Genomic DNA, 15,726 nt, shown 5'->3' on the forward strand with positions numbered 1-15,726 from the left:
ACTTTCTCCAAACCATGTGCACATAAGCTCATGCAAACAGATGGTGTGCATGTTAAGTTAAATTTCTGCTAAAAAATAAAAACAAAAACAGAAAGAGACTGCAGGTTATTCTTAAAGCCACCAAAAATGTATGGAAAATATTTACTTAGGTTACAGAAGGAGAGATTTATTGAACAGTTTTAAAACCAGGTCTTCATTCAATATTTGCTTATAAATTTCCTGATATCACACGAACCTGAGGCGGTGTATTTTAGAAACAGAACAAATAAAAAGAATATTTGAAAAATCACTGCCTCACCTGAAGGATCAAAGGAGCTGCTGCTAGAAGTTGAAGGCGTTGTTCCAAAAGCTGCCTCAAAGTTGGGCTGTAGCAGGTTATTCTGAGCTGGAGTCACTGGCGATGGAGAAGGAGCCATGAAAGAACCCCCAAATCCTGGGAAAAAGTAGTTCCAGAAAAATATAAGCAGAAACAACTAAAGACAGGTAAAGGCCAATAAAACAGAATCAGCAGAAGTAACAGAAGACCAAAAAGGTATTGAGTGCATATGGATGAGAAGGCAATGAAACCCAGGAAGTTATGCTTTTGGAATAGTTTTTCAAGTATCTTAAAATCTGACACATAATGAGAGATTTAATTTAACTGCAAATCAGAGAGCACATAAGACTTTATGTCCCTGTTAAGAGAACCTGCAGCAATCCAATCTACTGTTAGGATGGAGTACATAAAGCTGAGGTGGTTTCACTATGGTTAAACTTCAGATAGTTATTTTTGTATTTAAATTTTATTTCTTCAAATCACAATACCAGGTACCTCGAAAATGCTTAGTTTACACATTGGCTCAGCATAATAATAAAATGCAAATCAGAAAAATATGCATGTATCCTGCCATCAACTCCTCCTTAATATATTTCTTATATGTTCCAGTCTAATTGCTGCCATTGACAAATTTAGGCTCACCCAATACAACACAAAGCGACTTTCTGTCTCTAATCTGTAGCTCCTCCAACCTAGCCTTTACAATGCAGCCAGAGTGATCTTTCTGAGTAGACAATGCTGACAAAGTTACTTCTCTAATATCCTTCATGGGCTCCCCAGAACTTTCAGATTCATATAATGTGGGTTCCTTTATATAGCAAACAAGCACACCTGTCTCTGGACCTCCTTCTCCCCTCCCTGCAAACTCAGTTGCGGCCATAATACATCACAATGAGTCAAATACCAGCCCCAGGAGGGCTTCTTTGCCTCCTATTGCCACCCACAGCTACCAGCCACAAGGACCCTGCCCCTCCCACACCTGGTACACATGGGTGATGTGTCCTGCCTCTGTGCTCTAAGCACCGGTACATCTCCCCACCCTACCCATACACCATCCTTTATTTCCACCCCAAGTCCCCACCCTGGGGGTGGCTTTTTGGTGTCAGGAACTGTCTTTTTTCATCTTTTCCACGAATACTCAGTCAAATATCTAAAACACTGAATTAACACTTATTGAAAGAAGGATACTTTTGAATTTAAAAGGTGAGGAGAAAGCAAAGACCTCAAATTAAGTGTTTCTCTTTTGAAGCCTGGAAGTAAATTATTGCTCTCAATCAACAGACAGAAGCAGAGCTCACTGTATTGCTTCTGTACAAAAAGATATAAGGATTCCCTGGTGGCTTAGATGGTAAAGCATCTGCCTGCAATGAGGGAGACCTGGGTTTTGTAAAGCATCTGCCTGCAATGAGGGAGACCTGGGTTTTGTAAAGCATCTGCCTGCAATGAGGGAGACCCGGGTTTGATCCCTGGGTCGGGAAGATCCCCTGGAGAAGGAAATGGCAACCCACTCCAGTATTCTTGCCTAGAAAATCCCACGGATGGAGGAGCCTGGTGGGCTACAGTCCATGGGTTCACAAAGAGTTGGACACGACTGAGCGACTTCACTTTCACTTTCATGAAGAAAGTGACTCCTTAAGAAGACATTAGATGATGTCCTATTATCAAACACGTATCAAAATTAAAGAAGTCTTTTTTATACTCAAGTTTGGGTATATATATTATATATATAAATGTATTCTTTTCTCATCTAGCTATATTTTTTCTTCACAAAATGCTTGCCAAAAAACATAAAGAATGCTTACAAAAAACCTTCAGCTTACACTTTGTAACAGTCAATTTATAATTTTGGAAATGACTTCCACTGAAATTCTCCAGTTACTATTTCTAACCAGAAAATCATGCTGTCCCTGGAAATGGATAGTGACACTGGCTTAGGTTTCCTTGTTTATGTATGAAAAAATGAAACATGGAAAACTGTTACCTATTAGAAGATGCTCTCTAAAATTCATGGGGACTACCTGAAGTGATTTTAGCAGTATTCAAGTGACTTAAGGATCATGTAGCCTTCCTAAATGAAGACATCCTGTAGATATTTAAAAATTAACATCATAATGAAGCGAAGATGGGATCAGTTCAGTTCAGTCACTCAGTCGTGTCCGACTTTTGCGACCCATGAACTGCAGCATGCCAGGCCTCCCTGTCCATCACCAACTCCCAGAGTTTACTCAAATTCACGTCCATTGTGTCAGTGATGCCATCCAACCATCTCATCCTCTGTCGTCCCCTTTTCCTCCTGCCTTCAATCTTTCCTATCATCAAGGTCTCTTCCAATGAGTCAGTTCTTCGCATCAGGTGGCCAAAGTACTGGAGTTTCAGCTTCAACATCAGTCCTTCCAGTGAACACCCAGGACTGATCTCGTTTAGAATGGACTGGTTGGATCTCCTTGCAGCCCAAGGGACTCTCAAGAGTCCTCTCCAACACCACAGTTCAAAAGCATCAATTCTTCGGCACTCAGCTTTCTTTATAGTCCAACTCTCACATCCATACTTGACTACTGGAAAAACCATAGCCTTGACTAGATGGACCTTTGTTGGCAAAGTAATGTCTCTGCTTTTGAATATGCTATCTAGATTGGTCATAACTTTCCTTCCAAGGAGCAAGCGTCTTTTAATTTCATGGCTGCAATCACAATCTGCAGCAATGTTGGAGCCCAGAAAAATAAAGTCAGCCACTGTTTCCCCATCTATTTGCCATGAAGTGATGGGACCAGATGCCATGATCTTAGTTTTCTGAATGTTGAGCTTTAAGCCAACTTTTTCACTCTCCTCTTTCACTTTCATCAAGAGGTTCTTTAGTTCCTATTCACTTTCTGCCATAAGGGTGGTGTCATCTGCATATCTGAGGTTATTGATATTTCTCCCGGCAATCTTGATTCCAGCTTGAGCATCCTCCAGCCCAGCGTTTCTCATGATATACTCTGCATATAAGTTAAATAAGCAGGGTGACAATATACAGCCTTGACATACTCCTTTTCCTATTTGGAACCAGTCTGTTGTTCCATGTCCAGTTCTAACTGTTGCTTCCTGACCTGCATATAGGTTTCTCAAGAGGCAGGTCAGGTGGTCTGGTATTCCCATCTCTTTTAGAATTTTCCACAATTTATTGTGATCCACACAGTCAAAGGTTTTGACATAGTCAATAAAGCAGAAATAGATGTTTTTCTGGAGCTCTCTTGCTTTTTCGATGATCCAGTGGATGTTGGCAATTTGATCTCTGGTTCCTCTGCCTTTTCTAAAACCAGCTTGAACATCTGGAAGTTCACGGTTCACATATTGCTGAAGCCTGGCTTGGAGAATTTTGAGCATTACTTTACTAGAAGATGGGATAAATGCAATTATTTTTGAGGATATGACCAGTTTGGTTTTAGGGAGGTTGGTTGCTGCGTTAAGGTTGACTTCTTGGAAACATCCCCCACAAGTTGGAATACGGCAGTCGGAAATCTAGGCAAAGGGTGTGTTTCTCTTTGTTACAGTTGAACATGGAAACAACTGTACCTGATGCTCAGTTTCTTAAAATTTCGTCAAGAAAGGACAATGTATTCTAAGGTCACAGCATATCAGTGTTCGAAAGGACATTAAAATCAGCTGATTCAATCCTATCTTTTCACAGCTAGAAAAGATGCAAAGGGAAGTTAATACACCACCCGTGACTCAGTAATAAAAAGAGAAAACCATGTGCATTTACCCAGGGCTCACCTGCTTAGTGCTGGTGAGTTTCATAAGGTAAAGGGCTCATTCCCATAGATGAATAAATAACACTATTTAATGAAAAAAAAAGATCACTGTTTTCTCTATGAAAGTGAAGGTTTAGCCAAAATTGGCATGAGGCTCACCAAAAGACAGGCACATTCTGAGCAATTTTTTTAGGTTGAACTCTCTGAGCCACATACACTGCCAATATTCGACCATTTTGATCCTACAAAAATACCAATTTTATATCATTCAACCTAAGACATATATTAGCTTATTTAAGCCTCACAATCACTCCAGGAATTTTTATGAATGAGGAAACTGGGGCCAGAGAGGTTAAATAATTTGATTCAGGTGACCTGATGGCAAGTGCAGAGCCAGGATTTCAGAAAGGAATCTTCCAGAACCCTGGTTTTTCCCAATACTACTTGACCTCTTTCCTACAGCCAGGTGTGAGGCCAGAGTTATCCCCTTCTGATAGGTTTATAAAGTCAACAGAGATCTGGAAAGATGGCTTTTCCCCATTATACTCAGTTCTTATGAAGCAGGCACCTTCACAAACCTAGACTAATTACAAAGCTATAAAGTGATATAAAATAACCAACTGATTATTATGTTAAGGAAGAAAAATCTGTCGCTTTACTCTAAAGGAAGAGTTAAGCAGGAAAATGATAGGCATTAATAAGGAGTTTGGAGAACTCCTGTTAAGTGAAAAGTTTTAGAGACTTGGAATAGAGGTAAGGAGTAAGAGAATACTAAAGACGACTCTTTCTTTCTCTTTGTTTTGGAATTTATATTAAGAAAGTCTGTGCAATTGAAAATAAAGTAATAACTGCTAGGCTTCCTGCCTATATATATGTCTCAGATGTCCTACAGACATGTTTGAGCTGTCCTACATGAATCACCAGCTGCAGACATACTGCCTTTTATCACAGATGATCAGTCTTATGAATGTCTCTCTCTACAGGGGAATGGCCTACACACTTAATGAAGTTCTATTAATAGAGACATATCAAAACTGCCAGTCATTGTCTACACACATCACTTGGGTTGAGGGAGTACCATGTTAAAATTACTGGTAGATAAATACATTCCCACACACATTTTCCCACACTCACATGAGCTCTATTATGTTAAAGATGCTGTAATTTCCTTTATTCTCAGTGGTACAGTTATTTAGTCCATTTACTAAAATCAATTTGAGAGAGTCAATATTTCTAAGAATAACAGCCTGAGAACCTTCTGTCTGTTCTGTTTCTGACCCCTAGAGATGAAATGATTGGTCCTCTATAGACCATACCAGTTAGTGGGAACTGTTATTAATTGCACACTGAAAGTCTTTATATTTTAAATAATTTCAAGGACTTCCGTGGCCCTGCTAAAGCTACCTGTGCCATGTGATTAACAGAAAATGAGAAACTATGAACAGTCTCCCTCCTACTGCAGGACGTAGGTCTCCCTCCCACTACAGGCACAGACCTATGCTAGTACAGATTATGGTGCTGTCATCCCAGAATTGTCTCTTATGGAAGAAAATGGTTTCCCTGTTTGATATCAACCTCACAAATTAGGCATATCCCTCAACATACCTAACCTCCCTTAATAGTCCATTTTTACAGGGCCATCCAGGAAACTGTCTCCATCTTTCAAACATCTATATCTTCAGTTGATATCTCATGAGAGGAATTTGACGGTTTTACTCTTCACTGGGTGAAATAACATTTCATTTGTTATAATAACTCTCAAGTTTCCAGCCAGACTCTGTCTGAGATGTGGGTGATGCCTATATCCCACCAGCAACCTCAATGACTTGGAGAGATTTTTTCTGTTAGCCTGTCCTCCTTGGACACAGAAGTTGCCTCTTCTAGAATGTTCTCTAGTTTCACCACACTAGGTACACCAAATAGAACCTGAAATTTCTACTCAAGGAGAAGACTAAGGTGATATTTTATTCACAGTTCAATTCTGGAATTGCAATTATGTCATAGCTCTAACAGTAAATTAAATGAAGAATAACTAGTTTTTCTGGGATATGTGTCCTTTCAAGAGATTATGCATTTAGTCTTTGAGTTTTAAATTACACACTTAAATTTTTTTTGGGGGGGGTGCTACAATATATGAACTTTTTTTTTTAGTACATCAAGTTAGTACTTTAGTTATGTTATTCACTAAAAACAATGTGAAAAGACAACCCTCAGAATGGGACAAGAAAAGCTATGACCAACCTAGACAGCATATTAAAAGCAGAGACATTACTTTGCCGACAAAGGCCCGTCTAGTCAAAGCTATGATCTTTCCAGTAGTCATGTATGGATGTGAGGGTTGGACTACAAAGAAAGCTGAGTGCTGAAGAATTGATGCTTTGGTGTTGGAGAAGATGCTTGAGAATCCTTTGGACTGTAAGGAGATCAAACCAGTCAGTCCTAAAGGAAATCAGTACTAAATATTCATTGGAAGGACTAATGCTGAAGCTGAAACTCCAATACTTTGGCCACCTGATGCAAAGAGCTGACTCATTTGAAAAGACCCTGATGGTGGGAAAGACTGGGGGCAGGAGGAGAAGGGGACAACAGAGGATAAGATGGTTGGATGGCATCACCAAGTGGATGGACATGAGTTTGAGCAAGCTCCAGGAGTTGGTGATGGGCAGGGAAGCCTGGCATGCTTCCATGGGGTCTCAAAGAGTTGGACACAACTGAGCAACTTAACTGAACAGGATGGGAGAAAACAATAGTAAATGAAACAACTGACAAAGAATTAATTTTCAAAATATACAAGCAGTTCATACAACTCAAAACCAGAAAAACAAACAGCTCAATCAAAGAGTGGGAAAAAGAACTAAAAATGCATTTCTCCAAAGAAGACACACAGATGACAAAGAAACACATGAAAAGATGCTCAACATCACTCACCATTAGAGAAATGCAAATGAAAACTACAATGAGATACCACCTCACACCAGTCAGAATGGTGATCATCAAAAAGTCTACAAACAATGCATGCCAGAGAGCATGTGGAGCAAAGGGAACCGTCTTGCACTGCTGGTAGGAATGGAAACTGATACAGCCACTATGGAAGATGGTATGGAGATCCCTTAAAAAGCTAGGAATAAAACCACCATATGACTCAGCAATCCCACTCCTTAGCATATACCCTGGGGAAACTAAAACTGAAAAAGACACGTGTACCCCAATGTTCACTGCAGCACTATTTACAATAGCTAGAACATGGAAGCACCCTAGATGTCCATTCACAGATGAACGGAAAAAGAGGCTGTGGGACATATATACAATGGAATACCATCAGCCATAAAAAGAAACGCATTTGAGTCAGTTCCAATGAGCTGGACGAACCTAGAGCCCAAAGCACAGAGTAAAGTAAGCCAGAAACAGAAATACAAACATCATATGGATACAAACATATATGGAATCCAAAAAGATGGTACTGATGAATTCACTTTCAGGGAAGCAATGGAGAAACAGACACAAAGAACAGACCCATGGACATGGGGGAGGGAGAAGGGACAGGGTGAGATGTATGCAGAGAGCAATATGGAAACCTACAATACCACATGTGAAATAGACAGCCAACGGAAACCTGCTGTACGACCCAAGGAACTCAAACAGGGGCCCTGTGACAATTTCTGTGACAAGGGTGCGATGTGGAGGGAGCTGGGAGGGAGGTCTGGAGGGAGGGGACCTGGGCACACCTATGGCTGATCCCACCTATGGCTGACCCCTGTTGATATGTCAGAAAATCACAAAATTCTGCAAAGCAATTTATCTTTTAATCAAAGAGACAAATTTAAAAAAAAGATCTTATTCAAAGCAGTGACCAATGTGAACAATATTTCAAGATGTCCAAAACAACTATAACATAACATTAAATAAGTAAGTGTGACCTCTATTGGTGGAAAGTTGCAGACACTGCTTTTACTATTGTAAAAGTAATTTTACAATTCTGATTTGCTGCCAGCATTCAGATTCTGGAGTAAAGCTAAAATTTCAGTTAGTGAAAATAAAAATGTAATGTTTCCCTCCATCAAGTTCATAGATATCCCTGACTTCTACCCAGGGTTAAGAACCCTGCTTTCAGGGTGAGTTCTGGACATATTCGGGACCCATGGCTGCAAAGATTTATAGAAGAAGCAAGACCCCACTCAAGACTCCCCTCTGTAGTGAAGATGGACATTCTGGGATGTTTCTTTCCTTCTATTTGTGGTAGTTGCTGGAGGTTCCCACTTGGAGTTTGTATGTTTAGACTGGTTGAGGAGATATTTGAAAACAAGATCAACTCAAATTCTGGTTTTCCTAACAGCAAACAGCTTCCCAGTCCTTATCAGATTGTCGGCTAACTTAACATGTTAAGACGAATAATTCACTCCACTGTCTTCAACCTCAGAGGGCTGCAGGGTGTGGCGCTGTGGAACAGTCAGGGACTGGGGCATCCTGTCCACTGTGCTCGTGGGGCAGTCCTGAGGGCGGATCTCCTTGTCCTTGGCCAGCTGCCCTTTCTCCTTCAATGTGCTCGCCTCTTGGTAGGGTGGTGAGATGGGGGCCTGCCTGGGTGGAGTGCACTTGTATTCTGAGCCGTCCTCTAGGTCCAGTGGGTAACTGCAGTCTGAATCATAGGCGCTCAGGTCCCCAGAGGTCACAAATGGCACAATGATGCGGCTGAGGCCATCCAATTGGTTGAAATCGTAAGAGTGATCCAGCAAGGGTTTGGTCAAGTCGGGCAGGAAGCCCTCAGGAGGGTTGTAACCCTTACAGACAGCAAAGGCCTCGATGCTGGAATTTCGGCTGCTCCTGGGCTTGGCACATAGCACCCTGGAGAAGAAGACACGCAGCTGGCTGTAGATCAGTGTCACATCCCGGCCTCGGAAGATCTTGCCCACAAAGCAGCCCCCTGGCTTCAAGACGTGCATGGCAAGGTTCAGAGCAGCTAGGAGGAGCTGGGCCTGCATATACTCATCAACATCATGGAGGCCGGTTACATCAGGAGCCCCGTCACACACCACTAGGTCCGCAGAGCAGTCTTCAAAGTGCTGGATGATCTGCTTGGCAGTGGACAGCTGGGTGATATCCCCCTGGATCTGTAACACACCTGGTAGTGGAGCCATTGCCTGAAGGTCCACAGCCACCACATGGCCAGAACCCTGGCCCCCTATCTTCTGGCTCAGCACTTGGCTCCAGCTGCCTGGGGCCGCACACAGGTCAATCGCCCGCGTCACGCCTTGGAAGAGCTGGAATTCCTCGTCAAGTTGTAACAGCTTGAAGGCACTACGGGCGCGCCAGCCTTTCTCCTTGGCTAGCCGGTAGTAGACATCTCGCTTGTCCTTTGATGACCGTCCCATCTCACACACCGTTTGCCCAGGGGCCTGCCAACAGTAAGCTCAAACTTTTGGAGCGGGGAGAAGAGGAACGAAGACAGCCGGTCCGTGAGGAGCACGAGTTTCAGCGAGACCGCAAGCCCATGAGAAGTCGTAGGTTTTCGGCTTGTTTCCTTAGTTGCTCTGAAAGCCTGTCGCGCATACCTAACGGTGACCAGAGCGTGCCACGCCTGTCATCGTGAAACGCAGTGGCTCGTGCGAAGCCAGACTGGACCTGAACTTACCACGAGTGCCGGCATCTCACAGCGACATAGCCAGTCTGACGAACTGCCGTTCCCAACATGCAATGGACGCGAAGAAAGCCACCGGTCTTAAACGGCGAGGCAGAAACATCGCGAGGAACGAGAACTCACATACTAATTTTTGATAGCGCTTTCTCCCCAATTTTGAGATGCTCCTTAATTTTTGGTTTAAAATCTCTAAAAATCATTTTTAACATTTAGTTATGCTATATCTTTATTGCATTTCCTTTTGTATTTACATATAATGTTATTCACTCAAAAAGCACTGTAAAGCAATTATATTCCAATAAAAAAAAGAGGGGAAAAAAAATCTAACCAATGGTGGAAATGTAGAAAAGCTTCTCTTAGAGTATTCACATATTATAGAACTAACTGTCAAATATCGTGGTACATTTCCCCACAAATTCCTTTAAAAAGGGGGGAGGGGCAATACAAGATAAAAATTGCTGAATTAAGCATATTATTTCTTTAATAAAAAACATGCTAACTGAAAGTAAGGCATATTAAGAGCATCTAATGAGCTGCAGGGGTGGCTTGCATACAACTGATTTTAAGACCAATTTCATCAACTCCTGGGAAATAATCAACTTTCTATTACACAATGTCTTATTTTTCAATTTCATGTCTAAAAGGAAAAGAAGACATGCACCTTGAAATTTATATATTATCTGTTACTTATAAAAATATATCCAAACTTAACTTTCATAAAATACTATTTTATTTTAATGCAATTAATTACCAGCTAGTAGGTCTGCCGATGCTGACGAGCTAGAAGCAGCCTGAGGTGCAGGTTGGGGTTCAGAAGCACTACTTCCGAATGCATCTACCCATTATCCATTATGCAGCAAAAAAGTAAAAGAGTGTAAACAGTAAGTAAGGGAAGTGATTTGCTGAGAAATGCACAGACATGACACTCTGTGGTAAGCTTGTCTCCTGTGGATATGTGAAATGACTGAATGGATTGAATTATGCTCTGACCAGTTCACTCTCTCAAAAGAAGAGTTCTAGGATACTTAAAAATTAACACCTCTTTGTAAGAGTAAGAAAATTATTTTTCTTCTTTTTTTTAAGGGCTGAATCCTATAATCTATCAAAACAGGATCAAAGTTTTAAAGCTTTTTGCTCAAAGCAAAGAATCCCCTCCCATTAGAACTCTATTAAACAAAATTTAACAAACAATTCAAGCAGCAGCTGCCCTACCTGTATCAAAGTTTAATGATTTTGCCACAGGTTTTGAGCCTCTGAATGTCACAAACTGCGACACCTTTGTACCTCTCATATTCCTTTCATGGCACTCGCCATAATGCATCAATATATCCTAACTACTCAATGTGGGTTTCACTTGCTAAGGATGGTATTTTAGCCCACAGCATATGCACTTATGGAAATTCATAAAGAAATCACTCCAAACTTGGACTTTCCCCAATAAATTTACTGCTAACAGAAGACACTGAATGTATCATCCAAATGAGTAGTTCTAGAGTTAATTCAGTACATGTGCCTTTCTTCCAATAGCATACAGGAAAAGAAAAATGCATTTAAGTCAGTGAAACATCTTCTAGTTCTCTGGGAGGATTTAGGAACATTAAACTCAACATAAATAAACCCTATGGAATAATGCATGACATCTAGAGCTCATGCTTTCAATTCTAACTGGCTTATCTTTTTTCATTTCCAAATAATCTATGTTTATATTGCTTTAAAGAACTTGGAAACGTTGATTTAGCTGACAGATCAGGATCACCAAGGAAGAGCAGTAGCAGGAAATTCCAATCAGTTGATTCTACATGAGGATGAATGAAAAGTTAAAAACACAAGACTGCAAATGAAAAATCATCTGGTTTTGTTAGGGCATGCACTAAAAAATAGGATGAGCCAATGAGGATGAAGATGATGATGACAAAGAAATGGAAAGATCTTAAAAATGTAAGTTCACATTTAAAAGATGAAAATAATTTCACATAGTCAAAAGAAAAAAAATAATGAACTACAAGATCTCAAAACTATTCTGGGGGGGGGGGAGGATTTTGTGAGTGTTGAAGGTGGAGAGATACGCACCCCCAAAAAGGTCTATCACCCCTGAAGAATCCACTTTTGCTGGCGAGGCAGTGGTTGCAGGAGATGGTGCTACAAACGTATCCACTGGAGCAAAGCACAGAACAGGACAAAGGGCATGTCACCCAAAGGAAAACGAAACCCTGAGCCTTGACAAATAGCTCCCAGAGATTTCATGTTGAATAGCAGGAAGAGCTAACCTCTTAAGTTAGACAGGCTTAAAAGTTGAGTAAAAGCCAACAGTTTTAAAAATACATATTTCACAGAAGAAAATAAAACTTTACTCCCTGAGGTCACAGGATGTAGTATGAAAAAGAGTTTTTCTCTTTCCAGTTGGTAGCAGATTTGAAATATAGGGGGTCAGCAATTGTGGATGGACCAAAAATGAGATTTTTTTTTTTTAAAGTGAATTTTGAGCGTAAAAGAACTCAAGACAACCCTCATATTTTTGCATCTGTCTCTCCACACATACCCTCCACCCCCACCACTAAAACATCTAGGAAGGCTTGACCTTGGCAGAAACACTCACCGGATAGGAGGTCAGCACTGAGAGAGCTCTCAGGCACAGGAGAGGCCCCTTGTGGTGGAGAGGAGAAAGCATCTTCCCAAAGTGAAACAAACCAAAACCAAGCATAAGTGAGTAGAGAGCTGAAATCAAAGTCAGAAATCTAACAAGTGCATTATCACAGGGGTAGACAAAGGGCTTTTTCATGAAAACATCGAGGCAAACTCACGTAAAGAAAGGGAGTTTTGGCTTTACCTGTCCCAAACAGGTCTATGCTAGGAGCAGCCTCTGGCTTAGGCGCGGGAGCAACTTCAGGAGCAGACTCAAACAAATCTAAGACCAAGAACACACATGCCTTTACTCAACGGGACGGACCCGCCAGAAACCGCCTCACTTTCCAGTTGCGGGTGAGCATTTTTGGAAGAGTTCTGAAACGAGCTGCAAATGGTTGCTGGAGAACCATTTCATGACACAGACATCATGCAGTCTAGAGTTGCGTATGCAGGACACCGCAAGGACCGGAATACAATCCACCGGGTGGCAAGAGTTCAATGACATCGACAATGACAACAAAAAAATTACCACCAAAGATATCTAGAGCAGGAGGAGCGGAGGTGGTGGTGGCGGAGGTGGTGGCAGTGGCGGCGGCGGCGGTGGTGGCAGCGGTAGTGGCAGCAGTGGCAGCTGCGACGGCGGGAGCAGGAGAAGGAGCAGTGGCGGGAACCGGAGGGGCTGTGCTAGCTGTAGGGGTAACTACAGGAACACTGGTCTCAGGTGGCTTCATTGCAAAGAGGTCCAGCTCGGGCGCAGCCTCTGCACTACCTTCAGACGGGGCAAAGGGGTCTTGGGGAAAGGAAAGTGGAGACACACACACAGCATCAGTAAGGAAACAGGCAAGAGAGCAGCGTTATAACTATGGGGACCAAGACACCTGGCACGGATATTCACACGCTAGCTAGGCTTTAGGCTGCTGGCTACACATTAGCGGCTGGCTAGGCATTAGGCTGCTTGCTTTGAGCTAGGATCCTACTAGTGGGGGGTCAGTGATTAGCATGTTCTTCTAAAGAGAAAAGAAAATCTAGCAGGTACCACGAATTCAGAAATTGAAACACTTAACAAGTATTTGTCAGATTAGACTACGGTCTAGGATTGGAGACTGTTATTTTTTAAATGCTCACTTAATCTGGTCAACTTGGTAGCTTGGAAGATTCATGAAAACATGCCTATATATTGGAATTCAGTGTTACAAAAAGAGTACGATACACTGATAGCATTTATGGTTGTTGTTGAGTTGCTAAGTCGTGTCGGACTCTTTTACAACTCCATGGATTATAGCCCATCAGGCTCCTCTTTCCATGGGGTTTCCCAGGCAAGAATACTAGAGTGGGTTGCCATTTCCTTCTCCAAGGGATCTTCTCAACCCAGGAATCGAACCCACGTCTCCTGCATTTCAGGCAGATTCTTCACCACTAAGCCAACAGGGAAGTCCATCAGTAGCATTAGAGGGGAACAAAAACATTAAGGCAGCATACTTGCAGTGACAAAAATTGTCAATCTTGAGAAATTGTCAATTTTGATAAGTATGCCCTTCGTTTTCTTAATGTTTTAAGTGTCAGCATTCTTCATTCTGTTAGGAGGAGTGATATTTTATGCTCAGAAGAAAGTAAAATTAGAAACACAGAGGGCCATGTCTAGCTACGGGGGTTTCACATCAGGACAAAACGACAACAGACGGGCTCAGGATTGGAAACCCACCGTTTCCTGAACAAGCATCAAGTGCCGCTGCTACGGGGGTTGGGGGGGCCGGCGCGGTGGCCCCTTCGGATGCTGTAGGGGCCTCCCCGGGAGAAGCTGCAAAGGCATCTTGGGTGCAGGTTTTAAAACAAAAGAAATGAAAGGGATAAAAAGAGAAGAAAAATATAGTAAAAGAACCAAGTTAAATTGCAAAGAAGGCTCCCTTATACAACATGAATTCTTAAAATGCATTTTTACAGCCCATGCACTATTGGCAGTCACAGAACAGTGACTCCTGGCGCCCCTTCATGTTGGCTACATGCAAAGTGGTGCAGTGTGGGGCCTGCTGAGACCTGTGAGGATCCAAAGGGTGACAGGATTCTCATTGTATAAGGGCTCTAAGAAGCATGTTTTATGCATCACTAGAAAGTAATGGATGCGAAAATTAAAACACAAAAATTACTTTCTTAGGCAGTTTGAGACATTGAGCTTTCATTATTTATATACTGTGTTACTATGATGTCTCTGACTCATGGTTTCTAGCAAGCATGGATGTCCTCTTTAATGCCAATAAAATTAAATATACAATGACATAAACCATCTAAATTCAATTTTCTTTTATAGTCTAGGCAAAATTGCACTGTTAACATGACATATATAAATATTCATAAGTTAAACTTTCATTATCCCTGAGAAACATTTCAGACACAACCAAGGATTTGCTTTAAAGAACTACAGAAAAAAAATTAGGAGATGATGCCATAATGCCTTTATTTTGACTTAAATTTATGGCTATTTTCAAATACTGCATTGCTCTAGTTATGTTGAAAATTACCTGTTTTCAATGAACTAAAGATATAGTTTCATGTTTTGAAACTACAAGTATGTAACTGTATATAGTAAATTATAATAATATACAGTAGATCCATTAACATACAAGCAGCCTCCATTTATAAATGCCCAATTTATAAATGGCTGATGTGTGCAAAGGATCCCAAATGTGTTTCTGTCAACACACCATGTTAATTATGGTAAAATTAGTTTTACCTGGAGTTTTCAAAGAAACCCTTTCATTCCAAAGTACAAAAGGAATGAAGTTATCATAAATACGACCTGCCTAGAAGAAATTCCTGGAAAGTGGGGACCAAAAAGTACCTGCCACTTACCTGCTAGACTTATATCCTAAACTGCTGCCTTCTGCAGTACTTACCAGCGTTCCCTGGAACACTGCTCCTCCAGCCATTAAAAAGAATTTGTCAAACAAAATGCTACCCAGTATTTCCCCTTTCTCAGAGATTTACCTGGTCTAAGTGGTAGGAAATCCTACAGTCAGGACACTTGTTTCTCAGTTTAACCCAGAGTGTTTCAAATGGATCTGAGTATGAGACACACTATGGTAACATCCTGAAACCCAGCATTAACAAACATTAAACATTAGAGACCCACGTGGGTTAAAAGGTTCTTTACAAAAACACCGATATCGCTGGAATAGACAATAGGACAATCATATGTTACAGCTTGATTTGATTTGATTGCTTCTCACAGCTACACTGAGGGAACACGTTCTGGTAAAGGTCAGTCAAGGGAGATGGTGAATAATAGTAATGGCATAGGCAAAAAACAGTCGGGGATAGGACAGACAGCCTCCCCAGATGCCATGTTATCACAGAAGACAGGGCAACATGAAAGCACTACGAACTGGGGCCAACAGTCTAAGAGAAGGTTTGTTATTGTT

The 15,726-nt window shown here is 41.5% G+C and overlaps 1 protein-coding gene and 1 pseudogene across 37 annotated transcripts in view; both read right to left on the reverse strand.

The window, feature by feature from the left end:
• Window positions 1-15,726, reverse strand: part of SNAP91 (synaptosome associated protein 91) — a 169,339-nt gene that overhangs the window by 30,758 nt on the left and 122,855 nt on the right. For 6 of the 36 annotated variants that reach the window (XM_086316984.1, XM_086316974.1, XM_086316975.1 and 3 more), the window contains 7 exons: window positions 14,013-14,120; window positions 12,840-13,100; window positions 12,513-12,590; window positions 12,282-12,353; window positions 11,756-11,839; window positions 10,437-10,520; window positions 299-433 (listed from right to left, as the gene is read on the reverse strand). In XM_086316984.1, coding sequence (XP_086173110.1) covers window positions 299-433; window positions 10,437-10,520; window positions 11,756-11,839; window positions 12,282-12,353; window positions 12,513-12,590; window positions 12,840-13,100; window positions 14,013-14,120 — 822 coding nt within the window. The remainder of the gene's footprint in view (window positions 1-298; window positions 434-10,436; window positions 10,521-11,755; window positions 11,840-12,281; window positions 12,354-12,512; window positions 12,591-12,839; window positions 13,101-14,012; window positions 14,121-15,726) is intronic. The other 30 variants (XM_086317006.1, XM_086317005.1, XM_086317002.1 and 27 more) reach the window with 12 other exon arrangements.
• LOC147365688 (tRNA (cytidine(32)/guanosine(34)-2'-O)-methyltransferase pseudogene) lies at window positions 7,835-10,019 on the reverse strand (annotated as a pseudogene). The gene has a single exon (XR_015132669.1). The product of XR_015132669.1 is annotated as a tRNA (cytidine(32)/guanosine(34)-2'-O)-methyltransferase pseudogene (transcript).

This window comes from Bos grunniens, chromosome 9 (genome assembly GCF_055505025.1).
Source record: "Bos grunniens cultivar Pamir isolate PY7600 chromosome 9, Bosgru_T2T1.0, whole genome shotgun sequence".
Lineage (NCBI taxonomy): Eukaryota > Metazoa > Chordata > Mammalia > Artiodactyla > Bovidae > Bos > Bos grunniens.